Genomic DNA, 23,550 nt, shown 5'->3' with positions numbered 1-23,550 from the left:
ATGCAAGAGAAAAATCCCTATTGGAAAGGTAAAAAGAACTGAGTAATTATCACAGTGGGAGGAAAAAAAAGTCATTGATAAAAATAGCATCCAAATACTATATAGTTAAATTCAAGGATCAAATTTCCTGTATTGAATGCAAAGTATTAAAAAGTTCTCAGGCCCACCGTTCCTCTTTTTATGAATAAAAATTTCCATAATGTTTCAGGAATTACTACAAGCTAAATATTATTTTTAAAACCCCTAACAATTATAAGCCAAATCTAATTTAAAAAGGAGCTCAAACTGACCTCATGACATCTGCTGATCTCTTCTGCAGGGAGTTTTGCTTGCACAGCTTCTTGTAGAGGGTCAAAAGCAGACTTTACTGCATTTTGAATTCTTTCCAACATTTGCTTTTTATCTGGGTCTGTTGTCTCATTTAATTTAACTGAAAAGAGCTACAATTAAAAAAAGAAAATAGAAAGCAACTTGCAGTACAGTAGCGCTAGGTTCCATACACAATATATTATCTTAGCCACATAGTACCTTGCTAGTGGTAATACATTATGCTACATAAAAAGCTTCGATATCAAACTACTGAAACATACTCCTCATCAGAAATAAAGGTGAAATCAAAAGAATTTAGTTCACATCTGAATTCAGTTTCTCAGAAAGACCTCATAAATTACTACATCATCATTACTGTTGTTTAGTAATTTTCATTTTCTATGCAGTTGATCACCTTAATTACACAGTTGATTATCACAAATCTGAAAAGGAGAAGCTTTAATGTGGAACAGAAAGAGATTACATGCAATGCTTAGACACTATGCCAGGCAATGATAGTTGGGCAAAATTTCCAGGCCTCTTATTCCCAGGCCTGTACTCAATTCATTAGATTGATAATCTCTTCGTGATCTGTAGTTCTAAAAATGACTAGAGAATTGCCTTCCCCCACCTTCAGTCCAGCAAACACAATTTATTAACTCTCTAAAGCTTTGGAGACTCTTTGCTCTTTCCAAGGCCATCAATGGTACAAAAGAGAAATCTCACAAGCTTTAAAAGATTCTGGACATAACCACCATTTCAAAACTATTTTAAAGGGTTATTTTTAAAGTTCGAATTCTAACACACAAACATCCAAATGCCTTTTGAGCTTTTTCCCCAATAACCCAACAACTATATACATGCACTCACAAACAAGTTCTATGGACATAAAAATTAGGCATGCCTTTCACACAGATAGCTCTTGTCAATTCTAAAACAATGGAAAATCAAAGTGATGAGCAGTTCCAATAACATTTCTAATTTGTGTGGTACCAGTTCAATAGAATAACTGAAACAAGCAGAAAGTTTAAGGAGGTAGTAACGTCAGAGGCCTGTTTTAGATGCTTTGCTACATTATTGAGTAAGAATCTAAGACACTAGCAGGGATTAAATACCACGCCCACCTCTGAGGCAGTTTTAACATCTTCAAGTAGCTGATCTGGTGCTGATTTGTTCTCTCTATACTGTTCAAAAAGGTAATTTTGTCTTGCTCTCTTGATGATCTACAAAGCAGAAAGATGAAAATATTTTTGTGAAGCGACACATAGTTATACAAAGTGCAAATAAAATCTACTACATACCAAAGGCATTTCAGAATCCCTATAAATTATTAAATTTATAAGAATAAAGCTACAAGAATTATATGCAGTAATACAAATTAAACACACCATGCATAGTTAATCAGCTACCTCAACAGAGTTAATTAGGTATCTCAACAACAGGCAAATAAAATAAGTTATCTTTGTAAAATGCTTAGTCTTCATTATTTACAACATTCATTTATATTCAAGAATATACCATAGGAATGCCATAAACCTGAGAAAAATCAATGACTATGTACAAAATGTATGTCTAAGTTAATAAGTGTAAGATTTATCTTGATTTATCAAATGGCAATTACATAGGACTCTCTGATGTCCATGCTCAAAGTACAGTATTTTAGACTGCAATTTAAAGAGAACTTACCTTATCATCAATATCTGTAATATTCATACAATAGAAAATGTCATATTTAAAATAATCCCTCAAGATTCTTCTCAGGATATCAAATGAGATGTAGGACCTAAAAACATAGAAGATACAGGAGTGTTTTTAGTGAACACCTCAAGTCTATTTCTATTCTATGTACAAACTACTTTAATCTCAGAGTTAATAATTTCACATCAGTTTTAATTTTCCCTCATCTACTATTTTAAGTAGAAAATAATAATCTACTATTATTATTTTAATTGTAAGTTTTTAATCACACAGTGACATAATATTATAACATGCTTTTAGTCTTAAATCTCAAGCATTGAGTCTAGCGAGACTATTTTCTAGTAATACACTCATCTAAATAAAGTACCTTTTTCTATTAATCTTCGCTTCCAACAGGCACTGTTATTACCTATATCAAAATAAGAAACTGCAGTACCTGGCATGTCCCATGTGAGAAGCATCATAAACTGTTGGACCGCAGCAATACCACAAGACCTTTTTTCCATTCTGAGGCTGAAATACTTCCTGAATCAAAAGGGAAGGTACAGTGATCAGAAGAAATTGAAGACATGCCCTCAGGCCCGTAACACCACATTCGGAGATTAGAGCGTGAAAACATGGATTGTAATTACAAAAAAGGAACACTTATTCCACTCCCAGTTTTACCATAAGAAAAGATCACCACTAGTTTTATCATGTAAGAGAGATAACGGGGTGTGGCTGCTTATGTTATCTGCACTCTTATCAATCAAGATATCAGATTGCAAAGATTTGGACTAGGCAGGGCATTATTCAAGCTGCATTTGTAAAGGGGGAGATCAGGCTTTCTTTTGCATTGAAAAAGGTTACAGAGTATAATCATTTCATACATACTGGGATACTACATCCCACATAACATTAGTATTCTTAATATTTCCTCTCTTTCCCAAAGGACCTTCAAACAAGACCACAAGAAGTTTTACCCGTTTATATTACAATAATATAAATGGCTAGACTTTTTTTTACACGGACAACATCTAAAGAAAGAATCTGTGATTTTTATTCTGTTCACGTTGCCTATACTTACGTGTATTACAGTTGAACCCCTGGCTATTTTGCATTATGATAATTTGCAACTAGGAACTATATTATGCAATATACACATACATACATACACTTGTAGCATATGTATATTTATTGTGTATATTATAACACTTGCCCAGCAAACACACTTGACTGATATAGCATTTCTGGCACGTGCTTGTTAACATTCTGCAAAATACAACTCATAAACCTGTCTACTCTTAAGGTAAACACTTCATAAACAAACATTTGATGACTTATCTATTTGTGTTTCTATGGAAATCTCCACTTTTCTTGCATTTAGTCACCTTATTGCGAGTCAGGCTGTTGTAGAGGCAGAGCCTAGAATGTTTTGTCCCTTCAGGGGGAGACCAGGGGGGCTGCACACGCTTGCCTTTACCTAGGGGAAAAAAACAGTTTAAAGAGAACTGAAAAGACACCTTCCACAAACAGATTTGCAATATAACATTTTCCCATTATCACTTCTTTAAGTTATTTCAAAAGAAAAATATACATAAAATTACACAAAGCATCTCCAATCTTAGTAATCCAACTACTTTTGTTAGAGCTTCCTACAAAGCCACTAAAAACAAAGTAAATTATTTCAATCTAGTTTAGTTTCTACTCTCTGACTTGCCATTCTTATTAACTTTTGATGCAAGTAACAGGACAGAAGAGGGTATAAAAGTAAGAGCATGCAATTCAGTTAAAGCATTAACAAGAGCTTTGAAATGTAAAGAATTATTAATACAGTATTCTGGCAGTCCTGGGGCTTTCTGCAATGCCATGGATTTTACTGTGACGGCATACCACAGGTCTCATACAGAATTTGCAAAAAATCTCCAGAGACCAGGTAGTCTCTAGAGCCAATATTGACAGAGTATGTGTACTCAGGGTGAGAGGGAGGGGAGATGGAAACGTTTAGAAAGAACCTCAGCTTTTTATCATACATTGTTGCTATGTACACAACGCATTTTTGAACACACTCATTCACCACAAATATGTTCCAATTCAGCAAGAGGCTAAATTTTGCCATTAAAGAGAGCAGATAAAACCCAGGGTAGTATTAGTGACAATATTCTTGCATTTGTTTTCTTTTAAATTTTTAAGAAGGAACATAGTTGTTAAACTCATGTTTTTTTCAAACAAAAATATGAGTATGTCATCTGTCGAAGAGTTGCAGTTTGCTATGCATAGGGCTGCTTACAGCTGTAATGATGTTAAACTAATTATCGCATTAACTAGGAACGAAAGCAAACCAGGAAATTGAAAAATACAGCAAGGTTGCCAGCTTAATACACAGAGCACTGTCTTTAGGAATTCTCATGGTATGCATTTTTACTGCAATTAAAATATTATACAAACTATTTGTTTTAACAACAAAATTGCGTTTCTGATCCTGTGTCTCAGGGTGCTCTTCATTAACTCTTTTTCCCCCAATATCTTTGTATGAATATTTTGGCTGAAAACCTTCAAGGAACGTAAACATTCATGGTATAAAAAATTTACTTTCTTCCTCATCTTCCTTTTCTGAATAACTGCCTAAATAAGAAAAAAAGATACTAACTGTAGAACTCTCTCACAAATGGAATCCATTTAATCTCCATGTTATGGATCCACAGAAATATGTGTTTATTCTGAACATTTCATTGTATGAGCTACTCCTGAACAGAATACCTCAAGTTCAAGAGCAGTCTATCCGTAACACAGACCATATACCAAGGTACGGATTTGTTTACTCTTTGATTTACAAAGATTACACTGGCATGCTTAATTGTGGCTAACACTTCCCTCGGGGAAAGAAGCCTGTGTGGGTTAGTCTAATAAAAGATAAATCTGTAAAGGTTTCTTTACTTAAAACCACACTAAACATAAGAAAAAACCCAGATACTGCACCCTAAAGTTCTCAGCTTGTGAGTTAGGTGTCACGTTATTTCCACTACATGGACACCAAGGGCAAAGTAAAAGGCATACTGTTTATTCTGTTCAAATATGTCTCTGCCAGCTATAGTCTCCCCCCTGACTGAACTGAAGTTCATTTGCTCTAACCCACCCCCAGAGCTCTCTGATACACCCAAAAAAACACCGATAAAATATCCAAGGTCTAAGAAGTGTGGCAGATTCACATGTGATTTTCATAGTGAACACTGCAGAACACCATTTCAGGACTTCTGATACATATGCACAGATCATGAAGATAACAAGACATAACCCTTCAGAAAGAGACACAACATTAAAGATTTCATGGACAGGAAAACAGAAACCTTTTCTCTTCTTGCTCCAGCCTGATCCATCAAAGTCTGCAGGCAAATTGTAGTTAGTGGCATTAAATCTGCTATCAGAAACAGTTGTACAGCTGAGATCCCTTCACTGCTGAAAGGAAATCAATAACCAGCACAAATGCACGCAGGCACACAGACATACACAGAATCTACTCACAGCAGTCTGATTTTAACTGCTAGCAATTCAGAACGTATGATGAGAGGCTGTGAGAAGATGGCATTGGAGTAATATTAGTCAACAACCATCAGCAAAAATTACAGATATTATGCATTCATTCGTAGGTATTGCAAGCACTATACAACAGCTGTGTTATTATTATTAATTATTTCATGACTCCTTGAGCAAGGATCTCACTATAAAGCAATTAAATTAGACTAGCTCACTGGAAAACAACTCAGGAGAGTGATGCAGCTCCCAAAAATGCCAGCACCCATGCTTACACAATGACCTAGATTAACCAGTTAGTACTTCCTCAAACCATCACCAATGCCTAAATTACCAGGGTTAAAATAGAAACACAAACATTCTTTTTGAAATGCAGTGTTAATAACAATCGTAAGAGGCAGTATTCGGTTTATTATGAATTTGTATGAAAAAAAAAGTGGACTTAGCGATTCCTGATATTTTAGGGAACAAGCCAAAACCCACACATTCTTTTACAATCCAGTGGCTAGCTTTTTAAAGAAAATACACATAATCATATTCTGCACACTGAGGAATTTTAAAAATCAAAGAAATGTGGAAACAGAGCTTTAACATTCAAATAGGTCAGGATCTATCAATTACGCAGTAACTGTATGCAAGAAGAATTTCAGGACCTTGAATACAAGTTGATGCAGTAAATTTTAAAGCGTGCAAGAGGGTATGAAAGGGAACTTCTAGGAATTCTCAGCAATAACGACCAACACAATGTCAGCTAGTCTACAACCTGCCCACCAGTTTCGTGTTACTCACTTGTTTGAAGTTTACAAGGCTCATTTTTTTCACTGCTGCCATCATAGATTGCTTCTATGTGTCTGTACCACCGGACAACATGGATATACTGGTCCACAGGTGGCCCCGAAAACTTTCTGAATACCTCCACATCTGCATGTGAAAATGTGAACCCCTGGATATAACTACGAGTGCTCAGGTACTCGTTCAAAGCCTTCACCCTGGCTTCCTCTTCACTAATGCTCAGAATAAAACTGTAGCTGGAAGCTGTAAAGAGAGGCACAGGACATTTGGTCAGCATTAAAAGAAGGAGATCCCATGACCAAAATATATCCTTATACTATACATCTCCCCCTCTAAATTAGCTCTGGCAACGGACAAGAAATTTGAGAAAAATACATTTAATACAAGCTACTGAATAACTATATATGTCCTACTAACGGGATTATGTTCATGCTGTGATAAGTTTTTTGGAGACATCTTTACAAAGAGTAATAAGGACGAAAGCACATGTCCTTTTCACAAAGAAATATTATCTACTTGAAATTGGAGAAAAGTCTTCGCACACAGCAAACCTAATCAGTCACTCTTTTCCACACTGCTAAAACACTCATCCTGCAAATACTTTAATATGATTAATTTTATACACTGTGGATAGGCTGTAAATACATCTACTGAAGTTGAGCATATCTTTGCACAACTGGTGCCCACATGCAGGCTCCCAGCGTGATGCTCAGTTAACCCTACTTGCTCTAACAACTCAAAACTTCAGCTGTTGCTATATATTCCCATACTTCTATACCACTTTATCTCCTAAGACATATGAATAATATTAAAATTAGTAAGATCTACACAAACAAACTGAAAGGATATTAGATCGTGTTCCTCCCTCACACTTTTGTAATTCCATGATTTATTTGGTATACAGGCAAAGCAGGTTCAATTATGTCTCATCCTTACAAACGCAGGGACACGGAAGAAGGAGCAGGAGGGTTCTGTGACTTGGTGGGGATGCTCACAGTAACGGCAAGCCTCCTGCAAGTCAGTGGGTACACAGCACTGCGGAGGTTACAGCACCTGGGCTAGCGCTGACTTTAGGTAAACCTAGCATTCATCTCCTCCTACAATGATTCGATGTTTCTAACTCCATTCGTGTTCAAAGTACTGTATAAACATTAAGCTGATATCCTGCTTAGGTAGTCAGCCAAGAAGGTAATTTATGATGTAGTCAAAGTCATAGAGCAATAAAGTGAGAGAGGCAGTATGGGAACACCTGTCCCTGCTCCCAAACCCCAGCAGAGACCACTGCCACCAGCGCTTCTTACGCTAGTGCGAACACCTCCACGAGTAGTTCCCAAAGTATTGGAGGTGCTCACAGACCAATGCTCTTGGAAAGGGAAGGATGAAAGGAGAAGGGGAAGTGATGGCTAGGAGAGGATGTGAGGAACTGCAGAATTGGAAAGTTTTTCCAAATATCATCAGTTAAGTTTTATAAGCAGCTCATTTCCTACACGGAAATCAATTATTAAAATATTCTACGGGAACTTAGGATGACAGGGAAATGGCAGCTAGATACCAATTATTTTTGTGTCTGACTCTTTTGAGTATTATAAATGAGATCTAGCGGCACACAAGCAGAACTAATAACAAAGATCAGTGATTAAAAAAAAAAATAACAATAATAAAAAAAATCAAAGGTCACAAAAAGCAAAGTCACATTCATGTAGTCTCAATCCTTCTCAGGGGCTATCCATGCAATTGTTCAGTATAAATAAGGAATAACAAGTAAATAATGGTTCAAAACTAGACCTTAAAGGCTTGCCTTACCTGGCTGAATGGGATTCAGCTTCAGCTCACATAGCTAATTTTACTATAAACTTTTCAGGCTGCTAAACATTTACTGATGTTTATCATCATAGAACTTCACATGTTTATACACATGAAATAGTTTGAAATAGTTATGTCCATTAACTACAGAAACCGAAGACATAAGTCCTCCTTGAATGTGAATTCTGTATCCATGAATCATATGAGGGAAAAGGCCAAAAAAAAGAAGTATTACAGGAATGATCCGTGTAGAAATTAAACTATATCTCAAAGAAAGATCTTTAAAGATCTATTGCGAGGAAAGCAACACTCAATTTGCTAAGTATTATTAGGGTTATTATGACCATTATTCACACACCAGGCTGCTAATGGGAAGCAAGTCAGTGTATCTGAAACAATATAAGTGCTTTCCAACCACATCTGTAAACCAATCTAAAAGGGAAGTTGCACAAACTTACACAGAAATACAACAAAGATGACAGAACTCATACAAGCTGATTTTGGTAAGGAGAGACGGCAAATGCTGCCTATGAATGTCAGCACCAGCTCAGCCCTGATAAGCAGAGCAACCAAAATTACTCTGAACAATCTTGGCACACACATTAATACTTGAAATTACAAAGTTTGACGTTACGTCTAGTTGCAAGAGCAACAGCAGACTTGAAAGTGTAATACATCAAAGAACTCAGTTAGCCTGGGGGACCTAACAGGAGGATGTCTTTATGTTGAGACTGGTCACTGACTCAAATCCAGCCCAAACTCACATCCATGACTGCACACCACAGCAAGTGCAGTACGGCATGAACACACCCGAGCCGCTGTTGACAGGCGTTCTTAGGGCACAGCAGCAGCTGAGCCACAGCAGCCTCGACCTCCCAGCAGGCTCACTGTACCAATAGTTTCCCACATTGGTTTCACAGGCTGTGCTGAGCTCCAAACTTCCTTTTCTAGACTGACGGCTATTTTTCAAACCACGATAGCTAGCGTAAAGCTAGCACAGATGTGTTCTACTCTCTGCTGCAGTCAGGTGCAGAGATACAAGCAAATTTGCTTTGTTTGAGAGAGTGCCGAGTGATCACTGCAATTCTGCAGTACCTCTGAGCATCCTATTTCAGTACATACAGGACAAAATTATTCTCACTTCTGGCATTCTTGTGAGTAGCTCCAAAATGGACGGAACTAACAAAACAAAAGCTCTTCTCCTGAAGCACAGGAGAAGAAGTGAAGAAAGAATGAATATGATAACACTGTCTTTTGGAAGGCAGTATACCAGAGGACCATTTCTTTTCAAGCAAAAGAAATCAGTCAAAACTACCTTTACATAAAAGTCTGTTCCGATTTCATTTATATCACTACTAAAAACAAGAGTAGTAATCTACAGAATCTTGGTTTTCCGTGATTTATATTCTGCACCTTCAGTTCTCCCCCTCGGTGTCTCGCAATGCCTTTAATTCATTACACACTCCCACTGAAATATTTCCTGGTACCTCCTAAGTGCTTCATCCCCTCTCCCCACACCCTTCAGTATTCCCATCCTCCCGTACAGCTCCAACCCATCTTTGCTCAGTCTGCCAGCTGTGTGCAAGAGGCAGCCCACTGTCGAATATAATTAATACCAATCAAGGAATTCAAAAACTATTGAGGGAGAAGGGCCAATGGACATATATAGTTCTGACGTGTTTTACTCCTGTTGCTTTAGAAAACCAGGCTAAGAAATAGTCCTTCTCTCTGACTGCAATTTTTTCCCCTCCCAAAACAGAAAAATTACAGTTGCTACTACTCGATTGCATTAGAAAGTGTCTTTTTGACAACAGAAACGCAGGAGTATTACAGAGCTGTTGCATAACACTGAATGTTAACTCATGTGAGTTAACTCGGATCACTCAAGAGCAACTCTGTTCAGAAAACAAGCACTGAGCATGAGTGTTGGAGAGGTAACAAAATAACCTTGAAAAATCATAAGAATGAATGTTAATAATGTAACACTCCCCCCACATTAAGAAGTTGTTTCAAAAAAATTCCACTGTAGACATTAATTAATACAGTCCTCATACAATAACTGCCGGTGTACAATCTCTTTGGGTAATATAATTGTCATTCTTCTTTCCATGCACAGAGTGCTTCAGAGACTACTAAGGGACACTGGGAATTTGTCCGCAAGACTGCAGCAACGCACAGAGGCAAAGGCATAAGATTGCTTCTACATTTTATTTGCACATAAAATATGTTTTGAAGTTTAATCAAGATGAGCAACCCACACAATACCAAATTTGATAGAAATTTTTCACTTTTATTAACTTGAAAACGAAACGCTCTGTTCCTTGAAGGTGTTGACAGCAAAGTAAATACAGAAAAGTCATAAAGCATGCAGTAAGCTAGCTGACACAAAAACAGGGAGTTACTTTGCTTCAGGGAAAAATTAGGTTTCCCGGGCTTCCCTGAACCTGCTAACCTTGTCATTCATAATTAGATGACAACTGAAATGTTCTGGGATTTCTGCAGAGGCATTTTCTGAGAAGAAATCTTAGACATTTCTGAATATTTTAAAATGTCATTTCTCTTCCAACTTGGCTTTCACAAATTTAAAACAACTCATAAAAGATAAGTGTAACATGTCTCATTATTAATATGGCTCCAAACTGGCCATTTATCATTCTGGCTGGCCACTCTGGTAAGTTTGGAAGGAAGTCCAACTATCTGCTTAGCCAAGACGAATTATCTTTTTCCAAAAAAATTTCAGAACTGAACCAATGCAGCTATCCCATCTATGCAAGACACAGCATACATACAGAGAGCCAGAGAGACAAAGGACTTTTCAAGACTCGCACACAAGGACCAAGAGGCTTTTAGCGGAGCAGGATTTTTAAGACAGAAGTATCCCACCAAGGAAGAGCTCGTCAGTCCTAATCACTTTAGCCCTGCCTGTGAGTCCCACTTCCACTTCTCCTGAAGTGAAACTGAATGTAACAATCACAATCTAAACAGAAAGTAAATACTATTTGTGCATTAATAAACTTAACTAAAAAGTTGCACTCCTGAACTGAGCCTTTGGTGGGGTTTTTCCTCCAAACCCTCCACACACACCTTAACTAAGATACTGAAAACACATCTGAAAAAAGCCAGTTCCTTGACAAGAATAAATGTTTCTGGACTCCCTTACATAGGAACGTTACTTGTGATGAACAAACAGGACAGTAACTCTCAGTAACAAAGAAAAAGGCGCAAATCTTTGAATCTACAGATCCTTAACTGGAATGACAGAAATTTCCAACCCTTTACAGACCATAATGGTATTTCATACTTGTATGACTGGTATTCCAAGTTTCCATTTGCTACAGTAGTGCCAAAAATTACAGGACTACCCTGGCCCTCCTTCCATATGGAAGAGCGTAGTATAACCCATCATTAAAACACGACCACAAAAAAAAGTCTGGAAAAGTCAAAAAGTTCAGACGTGAGTTCAAGGGAGAACACAAATCACTAGGAAAGACAGTAAGGGAGACAGAAGCAGGCAAAAGAGAGCAGACGATGCGATGATAAGTGCACAACTGACTAAGCGGTCTGGCAGCCACTTGACATCTCTTCAAACCCATCAAGCTGGAGAACAGCTGTTTCCAAACTCAGAAGCTCCGAGTTTTTTCCACAAATCACCATGTGTCATCATTAACCTTTACATGAGAGGCAAGGCATGATGTGGATCACCTCCCATGGTCTTGCACGGCACCAGAGGTCCTCCGATCCATAGGTACCAGTGTGAGAGGCACAACCAGCACCTATAGATACACATTTCCCCCTACCCCATGGAGGTACAGACTCAGTCACGGGCAGCACTTCAGACTCCTTGCTCCTGGTACCCTGAAGTGGCATCAGGAGCCGCTCATGTGTCAGCCACCACCTGAGGGACATGGGTGACCTCCGCAGGGACACCCATGCAGCAATGGGCGCAGGGGGGCAGATTTCACACGACGCCACTGCCCCAAGCATGTCGTGATAGCTGCCTGCCTCGCACCTCAGGGGCCTGCGGCGGCGGGGTCGCCCCCAACGCACCAAGTGTGCATTTGAGGGGTGGTCCCCGCCGCCGCAGGCCCCAAGGGACGCATTGAGGAGGCTGACAGGGAGAAGCTGCAATGCCCCCAGCCGCCATTTCCCACCCCGACGCCTCAGCCGCCTTGACAGGGCGGGTGGGTCGGCGGGCCCCCTCCGCCCTGCCGCCGCCTGACGTCACGGCGCCCACCTGACACCGTGACAGCGGCGGAGCCGTGACACCAACCCCCGCCCAGCCGTGACAACCCCGGAAGACCCCTCGCCTCGTCTCACCGGGCCTCCGCGGCGCCGGTCAGCCGACTTACCCTGCTCGGCGGCGGCGGCTGCTGCTGCTGCCATCCTGCTGCCTCCACCCTTCCCTCGCGAGCTGATGCAACAGCGTGCCCGGAAGCGTCGCCCCGCCCCGCCCCGCCCACTTTACGCTACTTCCGACGGGCGCCCTCGCGTCACCACGGCAACGGGGGGGGTGGGGGGGCACGCGCCCCGCCCACAGCAGCTTCCCGCCGAGCGGGCGGGCGGCGCGCGGCCGGGCTCCCCTCAGGAGCGGCCTGTCTGCGCAGGGGTTTACCCACAGCCCGGCGGCCCCAAAACCGACGGGGAAAGGGCTCCCCTCACACCTCCCACCCTCACACAAGAAAGTCTAAGAGTCAACGCCAGCTTCTGGCTCAACCGGGCTTTTATTGCCATGCTTCAAACGTTAACAGTTCCGAGCGTACCAATACAAAACAAAACACAATCGTTTCAGAAAGCAAAGCATCGCAATCCTCTCAAAAACGGCGGCGGCCTCTTCCTTCCCACCGCCCGGGGCTCGAACAGCACGGTCCTGCCTCACACGAAGGGAAGCGTGAGCTGGAGCTCCTTGCTCTTAAGCGGGCATCCGGTGCGCCGAGTTTAACGTCACACAACTCAAAAGGCCTTAGTGAACATCACAGCCGGAGTCTGTGTTAACACCAACGGCGTTAAATCACTTCCAGCTCCCCGCGTGAAGGTGAGGAGGATATCAAGTCCATGCCATCACTTCTACTAGCAGTTTGTTGACGTCCTCATTTACAGGAAGTTTGTAGACATATATATGTACACAGGAGCATTTTTAAAGTTCATCATAAACATTAATCTGTAGCTTCTAATTTAGTTATAATGTTATTACTTTTTAAAGTATTCAATACGTTATCATAAGCCTTGGTATCTAGATACCTTAACTCATCCAGTAACTTTATAATAGATTGTTTCTCTCCCAGTGTGTTTTTCCAGGTGAGAAGCATCTGATAAGATTGCTCTTCTATATCATTAGGAAAGTCATGAATAATTTTAACAATATCATTTTCCTGCAGATGAGTTCTCATAAGCCGCTTCCATTTTTTCTGTGGTACTTCGTTTATAAAGGCCCAAAAGCTATCTCTCAGTTCTGAAAGAAAAAAACACACAACACACATCTGCTTAGGTTTTAAAATACAGATTTTTTTTTTTTTCACAGCTAACATACATGCTTTCCCCTTAATTTTCAGCCAATGCGTGCATAGATCAAACAGCAGCAGCAAGGACAGGTTTGGCACCTAAGAAGCAGCAGGACAAATAGGTTTCCTACTGAGTGATCTTGAAAGAAGCTAAAGCTATCCATCTACGTATCTCAAAAGTAGTCTCTTAAGACGAGACACCATTCAGTAAAGGTGGTTTTGAGGAAGGTTTCATTGGCCTGCACATCTTCACTTAAGCTTAATAGGGCTACTCAACAGCAGGCTTCAACCACTTCACTATGCTACTGGTATAGGTTTGCCACGCCAAGACCAGCATGAGCAAAAGCCATCACTTGGACATCCAGCACATCAACCTGCTGGGTACAGGTAGATGGATGGGGATTTGATGCGGTCTTCAGTGTGAGCGGACATTTGACAGAAAGATCTCCTGCTCTGACCTACACCTCACTCATTAATGCAGAGTACACTACTGCAGTGAAGACTTATTTAAAACATACAAAAAAGTTTTGTATCACACTCATTCTTAAAACCATGACTGCACTACGCTCCTGTGCAGAAAAGCCATGCTTTAAAGTAGAACAATTCACCGCGGGGATTACAGCTTCTCTCAAATGTAGTAATAATCCTGTTTCAGCATGTTTTACAATAAACTGAAAGCCTTATAGCTCTAAGCAATATTCATTAACCTCTCTACGCTATTCCTTAAGTAGACTAAAGTCAAAAGGAAAAAAAACCAAATTCCAATTACTGCCAATTTATGGAATAATTACCTTTTTGAGACAGATCTTTAACAATTATTCGACACTTTAGTTCTTGTACCTGTAATACAAAGTTGGACTGTTACTCAAACATATCAGAGTGCTTCACCCACAATTATTCCTGAGCTACTTGACAGCTTGCTTCCACAGCACACATGCCAATAAGGGGGGGCAGGGGGGACAATGGATTTCACAGCACAGCTGAAAGTATTTGAATAAAGAAAATTGCATGCTTGAAACAGCCATGCTACTAGCACCGAAGTGAAGCAACAAGGCAACACATTTGCTGCTATTGCAAAAGAATAGCTTATGTGTAAATATTGAACAGGGAGATGAGAGAGGCAGAGCAGATTAAATGAGGGACTGAAGTTTGCTTTTCAAAGATAATCACTTCCCATACTTTCTATTACATCTTTAAGGCAAAGCCTCCTCTTCCCTATCGTTCTGCCTGAAAACAGCATCTATAACTTAAGGAATAGTTAACAACTCAACGGAAATTACACGTGTATCAGAGATAATAGGGTGAGAATTATACACACACATACTTACCAAACGATTTGCTGGCATCCTACCACTTGCTACATTAGACAGGACATTCTGATGAAAAGCAGGATTCTGCCCATTTTTTGCTGATAGTGAAGACTTGGCAAACCTCCTCCAGCACCCTTCCATGTGGCATCTCCAGCCCCTGTGCAGGATGGTGCCTTGCTCAGAAAGCACCTCACTGTTTTCCTCTGGTGATATGTTTTTTACTTCCAAGTTAATGTTGGTTTGCACTTGGCCCTCTGTGCTCTCCCCAGAGTTCTCACTCTCTGGGTTGGCTGTGTTACTTGCAGGTGTCTCCACTTCTGGTAAAATGAGGCTTTCAGTACTGCCCTCAGATTCCTATAAAGAGTAAGAACATATTTTAAGAGATGTTTCATAGGTAGGCCTTCAAGTACAGTCTAGAAGAAGAAAACTGAACACCTGAAGTCACCAGATGACAGAGAAATAATAGGAGAGCTGCTAATTTGGCAAAGTTATAAACATGCAAAAGTTACAGCCTTTATAGACTTCAAACAGTTTCACAGAGCCTAAACTCTCCACTTCACTGGCTGTTCCGCTCCCACTTCACTGTGGGGTAAAGCTCACAGGCTGACTCCACAACAAACAGGGGAAACTTTTCCTAATGTTTCCACTGGCATGTATTGCTGCTTGCTCCTCTCTAGGTATAGAAGTCATGCACCCTCCTGAGGCAAGAGGAAATTAAATTGCCTTGCTGCACCTGAGCTGACTTAACAGCAACAGGGGCCTCAAGCCTATCATTGTATCAAGGCTGATGCTCTCTGAGCTTTTGCCAAGCTGATAACAGTGTATCAGCTCCATGGAACTGCACTAGCTTGGGCTTTTTTTTGCTGGATTAGTTTTTCTGGCAGATTCACAAACTAGAATCAGTGGAAAGAAGCCAGTGAGCACCAGTGCACATTGCATAGCTTTTGTGAGGGGACAAAGAGGGAAGCAAGTGAGGAGGGCTGCATCATTTTTAGCATTGTCAATACATTAAGCAAGCATATGCCAGGGAGTATAACTTCAACTCATCAAGAACAGTACAAGCACAAAGCAGACCAGCACCTATCCAGCATATCAGCTAGTGCTAAAACCAGAAAGCTTTAGGATTGTTTTTTTTTTTTTTTAAGGTGGAAAATGAGGGTGAGGAGTGACTGTTTTTCAATGAGACTTGTGTTTGTTAAGGTACAGTTCCCCTGTGCAGGTAAGCCAGTGTGATTTCTGTTTGCACAAGGTCAGTGACCCATGTGTGACACCACCATGTGACCAACATGCGTAAGCAGGGATGTGAGGGGAACCACCCCACACATCACACATGTAGTTGTACATCATCTTCATTGAATCCACTTTCTGTTTAATGGTTTAACCTGTTTAATGAACAGGTTAAACAAGTTGATCCTGTTTATACAGAATAGTTCTTAAGTAACAGAGCAACTGGAGGTACACCATATGGCTGACTGACAGCTGCTGCTCTATTTTGGAATGAAATAAAGTATCAGCAGTATTTTTTTTTTTTCAGCAGTAAAAATTCACTTGTACTTTGGAAAGGACAGAGTGTTGGTGCTAAAACATCTGGTCTCAGGACTGCATCAGTGTAACTCTCCTTGGCAAATAAGCTTTTTGTTACAGTAGCATGAACACTCCAAGTGTGCAGACATTGCAACTCAGGTCTGGGACAACTTTTACATCAGAGCTAAGCATCTCCATGCACTGATTTATGATTGCATCACTCTACTACCATTTTATTCAAAATAAAGAGACATTATATTTGCCTATTCCTATGCTACAGAATTTTGACCAGGCTTTCTGTCACGTTTCTTCATCAGCTTGTACGAATACACGAAGCGCTGCGGATCTGGCCAGGGCGTGAGGGGAGACACAACCCAGCAAAAACCCATGGGTGATTCACATATTTGAGCCACTTATGGACCTTAAAAAAGAGAAGAGTTTACAGTGATGTTTTTAACAGATCTTTTAATTGTTTCTTCAGTCTTTAAGTATGTGACATAATTAAGATGCATTTAATTACTTGAAGTATCTAACTAGTAAGATTAGACAAGAGATCACACACTGGCTGAGCAGTGTGTGCAATGGGTGGGGGACAAAAAAGGTAGCAGGGAGAAGGTGCTGCACACACGCTATGAGATGAGTCTGGATGCTTTTCTTAGATCGTCCTCAAGACAAACATTTGTTTTACAGCTTGATGTTATGCATCATTAACAATACCATTGAAGACTCAGCTCATTTTTGCCTCACCATGCTGTTAGAGTGTAGCTTCTAAATACAGAAGCTAAATACAAGCTACTCGTATTTATCTTGCAAAATGCTAGACTAGCAATAATCTTTTTAGACTGAAACAGTGAGGTTCTGAAAGAGTGTTTTACTACAGGAGGCAAGGGTGAACCTAGCTTTAAAGTTGAACACATGCCAGCAGCCAACCTTAGCTTGGTAAACCCTTTCCAACGATGTACTTCTGAACTGGCATGCTCTGAGCCCTGAACCCCTCATCTTATGGGACTGTCTAGGACCAAGAAGTTAAGACTGCCAGGTCCTGGTCAGTAGCTTATAACATGAGCCCAAATGCAGGAAGGCTCAGTCACTTTGCAGATCAATAGAAGTCAGTCTTATGAACAAATAGCATTGTAGTCAAAATGCAAGGAAAGCGAGAACACCACCATGCAGGGAAGCGATAGCTGACGTTGCCTGGGGAATACAGGCACGAAGTGGCAAAGAACTAATTGGATCAAGGCATCACTTGGAGACAGTTTGAAGTGAAAGCTCACACTTAGCCTAGTTTTTTTCCACTTTCAAAACATCCTGGCCAGAGGCTGTGGAATGTTTCCAAGGGAAGTACTGGAAAGGGCAACTGCAGCAGACACATGCAGCTAACGAATGCATCAGGCTGTTGCTAACATCTGGCCCTGTATGAATCACAACATCCCAGGAATGCATCCCACCAGAGGCTGACAGCAAGACAAAAATTGAGAGCTGTGTATCAGGTACAATAAAGCAGTACACAATTAAGCTGCACAAAACTGAGATGAAATGCTTGATCCATCATACACTTACCAGACCTTTCTCTGCATCTTTATCAGTTGAAGCAGCTGGAAAGCAAGATAAATGTCTAAGAAACTTTTAGGAATTGCAGCAACTTAAACATAGCTGAATTCACACAAGATTTACAAGCAGTAGACACATTTGCAACACAAACTAAAGCTCTAATACAAGCCATTTAGTTTCCTTGACCTGTACATTTCATGAGTACTACCCTTAGCTTCCACCAACAGCACACACACTGTGCCTCCATACAGGGGATGAAGAGTCCCGCCTAGTAAAATACAGACTGCAAGATGCAGTTTGGCTTTTAAGCCACTCTTGCAACCTCCCCACCTCCAGCTTATGCTTCTGAGCATTTTTGTGGGCTATTGCAATACAAAAGAGAAGGCAGAAATTGTCTTTACTGCAATACAATCAGTGAGACATAATTTGAACAAAGTTAACATTCCAATTTCAGAATAATTTTCAACATTATTCTAACTAGTTGCAAAAACACTTCAATACACAGTACTGGAAAGAAAAGTTTCTCAGGAAATCATCTCCATTTCCACTAAAAAAAAAAAAAAAATCAATTCACACCAGACTTATCAACTTAACATTCATGTTAAGAGGCTCAAATGATGAAAGAGCAACAATTTGTAGAAAAAAATCTCCACAAACACAGTGAATGAAAGTAGTTAATGATCTAGTTAGTTGCTACTTCTTGCCCCATATGTCTAAGCTCACACAGATTTTTCTCACTTTTTGCTAATACAATGCAAGTATTAAGGACCTTATGCTAATCTTGCCTTGAAGCAAAGGCATCTGTCAGCAAAGTAGGAAAACTCATAGTTAAAGTTTATGCATTTTATTTACTGAACAAAACTAGCCTCCATTATACAGGAGTTACTTAAATGAATCACATACTAAATGAGCTAGAGCTGAAACAAGTCCCCTGTAAGGTAACATAAAACCAAGGATAGCCTTAGTGCATGCTTTGCCTAGTTCTGGAAAGTTTATGGATAGTAATCAAGCAGTTACCTTTATTACTCTTCAGCTTTCTAATTACAAAGAACAGCAACAAACCAACAACCACCACAATAATCACGACAGTCCAAACAAGAGCTGTGCCTCCTGAAAAGGAAAAAGGAATAAAATTAGTACAGAAGCACTGAAGCAGTCCGCAAACAAGATATTCTGAAGTGCAAGTCTTCCCGGCTGTCCTGGAGAACAACCCAAGCTCAGCACTAGCACATGATCCAGGTAGCTTGTCCTGGAAGAGGTGCTGGGACTATCATCTGACCTGAACATGCAAGTACTTGTTCGCACTGCACATTGTTATCCCAAAGGCAGCAGGGGATTCTGCACAGGGCTGCAATACAACTTCTACAAGTCTTTCTGAAGGGACATTTAAGAAAAGGGAGAAACAAGCATGCAAAAGATGACAGCAAGCTTCAGGTGCTGTAGCCTTGGTAGTGTCAGTTCCTTCTTTCTCCAGCCTGGCAGAAGCTATGTACCAGCAAAGAGAAAGCCACTCCATACACAGCTGCTCAGACAGAAAACATGAAAGAAATCTTTGCAGTATCCATAACATTCAACAATGTCACTGTTGCAACTTTGAGAACCCTGGCAATACATGTAGCTTTTCAACAAGTGAAATTTAAGATGGTTTGTCATTCAAACCCTTCAAAGACTTGTCTTTAGCAAGTAATTCCCAGACCAAAATAGAGAAGCTCTTAAACATTTTACAGTAGTTCAAACCACCATTTTACAGACCGCTCTGGTGTTACTAGCCTGAAGCCACAGACCCAACAAACCAAGCTGAGTGGTATTTGTGTACCAGACCTTGACCGGAAAAGCCACATCCCAGGTCCATAGTAGCATTGCAATTCTGCACAATTTCTTTCCCTTCCGGACACCTGAAGTGGATGGCAACACAGGGTTGTATCAACATTTCCAGAGCCATATGCAGCTCTGCCCAGGCCTGAGTTCTTTCAGGCAGAGCTTAGAGACATGAACAGAACATGCATAAGCAGATAACTCTGTCAGAAGTGCACCTTTAAACCACCCAAGATAATACTACAGGATTAAATAGAAGCAAAGCAGATAAAGCTCATGTATGTTACCCTCTAAGTGGCAGGGATAAAACCCCCACAGAGTAGATACATTATTCATGCACAGTTAGTTTCCTTCAACAGGCGGTTCTACCTCCCAAAATTTTGGGCTGGCTGCTAACAAAGCTCATTCAAGCGCATACATGGTGAAGTACTACTCTGAAGACATGAAAAGTGTAAGCTTACAGCCATAAACAACAAGCACAACAATACCAAAATCCACATCTTTCTAGGTCTTGACCTCACATATTTTGACACCTAAAATTTAAATGCACGAATAATGCCATTTGGCTTCAGGTCAATTATTTACAGCCTAATAACATGTGTTAGGTATTGGCAGAGATTGGGCCACAGCACTTAACATTCCCTAGAAGAAAACCAGTCACTTATATTCATTATCAAACTTACATTGTACTGCATCTCTGACATATTTCACAGCCCTCAGCAGGGCAGAAATACCCTTGTTTGCATTGGCATTCAGTATCGTGTGTCAGAGTACAGGGTCTCAAAGTTATCTGATCTAAAAATAAAATATAAGTTACAAAGTAAATATAAAAGTTGTGACTCTCTACACCTGTGCAAAAATTATACTTAGGCCATAAAGGCAACTTATAAATAAGTTCAATATTCTTAATGACTGGAAGTGCAAAAAAAAAAAAAAAAACACCACACCACAAAGCCAAAGGACCAGGCTTTGCACATGAAGAAAGGGGAAAAGGGTTAACATTTCATCAAAATTGTGCTTGGTACCATCTTTGCACTGCCTGCACGACAAGCATTCTTCCAAGCCGTTCTCGTGAGCGGTATAACTCTCTCCTTCAGCGCAATTGTCACACCTTCCTCTCAAATGCGGAGCACTGCAGTGCTGAGCAACGTAAGTACCTGTGGAAGTGGAGAACCAGCAGCGGCAGCAGTCTCAACAGATCATTGAACAGGCACAGGACTATAACAGCATGTTACAACACAGAGCCATTTTTGGTGAAAGTTCAGTTCCTCTCACAAGTGAGCGGTACGCCACGAGAACCGAGCGGTGCAGCAGGGTCAGGAGGCACATTTGCAGCTTGCCGCTCAGACAGGGAGCGGTGGCAAACATGGCATCCAGTCAGGCCTCTGCCGGGACACACTGAGGACGAGGATGACTCACTGCAGCAGCTCGGAGTCACCCATGTGGCCAGTGCCATCTCCTCTGAAGGGAGATGGCAGGCACAGGGAGAACTGCTTGTAACAAACTCTTGTTCTTCAGCCGAGTTATCTCTAAAAACACCCAACAGCCCTCTGATACTATCTAAGGGCAAGGTGCTTCTTGGCGCACAGCTTGTTAACTCTGCACACATTGAGCAAGGAGGGGAGAGCAAAGGCAAACCAAAGTTTTACCTACAGATACAGAAATACCAGAATTCCCCTAGGCCTGCTCTTTGTGCTAACTAAAGCTTTTTTTAAAAAAAACAAAACAAAACACCAAACAGACCAACACCACCCAACTTTGAACACTTCATCCTCCATGGCAGGCAGAGGTTTCCTGGCTTGCTGCCACAGCACCTCTCCCAGCCATCGCCTATTGCGCAAGAGCTCCCGCTTCAAAATGGAGCCTGGCCTTTACAGCATCAAGAAGCTATCACAGCTCCAACTGGGCTTATGCTTTCACCGGATGCAATGTGAAAAACAATAGTGACGTAGTCATCTCCATGGGGAGAAAACATGGCTGTTACCAGCTATAGCTGCCTGAATTCTTACCTGCTGGACAAGACAGGCAGCAGCGACCTTCATGTAAGTATTCTCCCTCCCCACAGTCCTCTGCTTCGGTTCCAGGCATCATCAGCAGTGTAACCTACAGAGGAGACAAACAGGTGTTTGACTGATTCATCCTCCTGGGACAGGATAACCATCTCGGGGAGATATTCCTGTAAAGACTTGAAAACACGTTCAAAAGTTCATGGGAAGCCACAAAGGAAACCCAGACTAATTTCTCCTAAGTGTGCTGCTCACAGCAGTAATTACAATCACAAAGCTGGGGTTAGAGCAGCACAGTGCAGCGGCTGATGGGTTTTGGGCAACTATTGCCCCAGATCCCCGCCTCCATTTTAAACTTCTATCTTCTTTTTACTAATTCACTGCAATTGAACTTCTGCCTTCCGCAAAGGATTCATTTCTCCCTCTTCCCATCTTTTTAATTCAGAAGGGTCAGTGTTAGTTTTCCCCCACCAAAATGGAGGAAACGCCCCAGAGATCCCATCCAACATTTCTCGCTGGCTTTGTAATCTCAAACAGAAAGCAAGTAGCTGAGTCATTAACAAAAATAACTTACTGTAACCACAGGAGCATTAGGAACTTTTATTACTTTGTTTTAGGCAGCCTGCGGGATGCACACCCCTCGGCAAGCGCCCGGCGGCGAGGCCCCGCTGCACCGGGGCACCAGGTGCTTCGCAAGGAGACGAGCGGGGAGCCCAGACGCCACGGGCTTCGGGCCACCGAGGTATATCCCCCACTTGTAACGCACACCCGAGAGAAAGTGGTAAAAGGGCGGCAGGATGAGGGGAAGGGACGGCCGCGGAGCTCCCCGTCCCTAATTACCACCAGCAGCCAACTTCTAAGCCGAAACCGAGAGCCCTGGCTCCCGCAGCTCCGCTCTTTAAACTCTCTCCCCGGGAGACTGAAAGTCTTCCCCATAACCGCGTGGTTGAGAAAACCAACAATTTCACAAGCAGATAACGTGAGGATTATCAAATTGCTCACGCCTGACTGTAATTTTCCCGAGAAGCGACGGAATGGCGGCAGCGACCGCGCCGGGGAGAGGCTCGGGAGAGGCACCATCGGCCCCCACCCCCTCAGGGGACTCCCCGCAACCCGGCACTCAGTTTACCCCCACTACAGCTGCGCTTCCTTACGGTGTTTAGTTTCAGGAGAGCTGGGTTAACTCAGGATTCCCGAAACTTTTAGCAACACGAAAAAAAGTTAAGGGAAGTTACTAAAGTCTCTTAAGGAAGACGAGGGTAGAACACCCCGCAATGCTGCTCCACGCTGGACCTGGAGGAAGGTTTTTCCCCCGCAAAAGGAGGAATTTGGGGGCTCTCTACGGCCAGGTACGAGCCGCCCCTCAGGGCGAGAGGCGGAGGACGAGCCCCTGCCCGCAGGCAGCGGCCCCAGCGCAGAGATGCCCCGGCCCGGCCCCGGCACTCACCAGCAGCAGAGCCGCCAGCCCTCCGGCTCCCATAGCAGCGCCCGACGCGGCCCCACTGCGCGCTGCGCTCCTCTCGGCACGTCCTGGGGCGGTGCCGCCGCCGCTGCTTTATCCGCCCCCGGGGCGGGCCGCGGCCGCCCCCCGCCCCCGCCGCGCCGGGGCTTCAGAGCCTTCAGGGAGCAGAAGCGGGACGAGCGCGGAGCGTGTGCCCCAATAACGTGCTGCCCACCCGTTGGACTCACGGAAAACCACGTCGTGCGCTAGGACATGCCACGGTACTATGCTTT

General features: G+C 41.9%; 2 protein-coding genes across 3 annotated transcripts in view; both read right to left on the bottom strand.

Moving 5' to 3' along the window:
- The window catches only part of CARS1 (cysteinyl-tRNA synthetase 1), a 36,490-nt gene extending 23,954 nt beyond the window's left edge, over nt 1-12,536 (bottom strand). Inside the window, exons 1-7 of one of the 2 annotated variants that reach the window (XM_068398273.1) lie at nt 12,462-12,536; nt 6,307-6,552; nt 3,378-3,469; nt 2,444-2,532; nt 1,996-2,092; nt 1,434-1,532; nt 291-440 (exon numbers count right to left, since the gene is read on the bottom strand). In XM_068398273.1, coding sequence (XP_068254374.1) covers nt 291-440; nt 1,434-1,532; nt 1,996-2,092; nt 2,444-2,532; nt 3,378-3,469; nt 6,307-6,552; nt 12,462-12,495 — 807 coding nt within the window. In that variant the 5' untranslated portion in view covers nt 12,496-12,536. The remainder of the gene's footprint in view (nt 1-290; nt 441-1,433; nt 1,533-1,995; nt 2,093-2,443; nt 2,533-3,377; nt 3,470-6,306; nt 6,553-12,461) is intronic. The other variant, XM_068398274.1, reaches the window with a different exon arrangement.
- Nucleotides 12,537-12,825: 289 nt separating this feature from the next.
- Nucleotides 12,826-23,342, bottom strand: LOC137662409 (tumor necrosis factor receptor superfamily member 10A-like). The gene is made up of 10 exons (XM_068398803.1): nt 23,264-23,342; nt 21,820-21,913; nt 20,836-20,967; nt 20,494-20,605; nt 19,817-19,890; nt 19,013-19,105; nt 18,005-18,039; nt 14,939-15,274; nt 14,402-14,450; nt 12,826-13,561 (listed from the first exon to the last, which is right to left on the bottom strand). The coding sequence occupies exons 1-10, from the start codon at nt 23,294-23,296 to the stop codon at nt 13,266-13,268; spliced, it is 1,254 nt and encodes a 417-aa protein (XP_068254904.1). The 5' UTR covers nt 23,297-23,342; the 3' UTR covers nt 12,826-13,265.
- Between the last annotated feature and the right edge of the window lie 208 nt (nt 23,343-23,550).

This window comes from Nyctibius grandis, chromosome 4 (genome assembly GCF_013368605.1).
Source record: "Nyctibius grandis isolate bNycGra1 chromosome 4, bNycGra1.pri, whole genome shotgun sequence".
NCBI classification, from domain to species: Eukaryota; Metazoa; Chordata; class Aves; order Nyctibiiformes; family Nyctibiidae; genus Nyctibius; species Nyctibius grandis.
This window is presented reverse-complemented; position numbering and strand designations above follow the sequence as displayed.

Excerpts from the sequence above, each read along its gene's own strand:
- LOC137662409 (XM_068398803.1), bottom strand. The coding sequence starts at position 23,296 with ATGGGAGCCGGAGGGCTGGCGGCTCTGCTGCTG. Across the intron at positions 20,968-21,819 it reads CTGCCTGTCTTGTCCAGCAG|GTACTTACGTTGCTCAGCAC; the intron begins GTAAGAATTCAG and ends CCACTTCCACAG. Across the intron at positions 19,891-20,493 it reads TGTCAGAGATGCAGTACAAT|GTGTCCGGAAGGGAAAGAAA; the intron begins GTAAGTTTGATA and ends CATCCACTTCAG.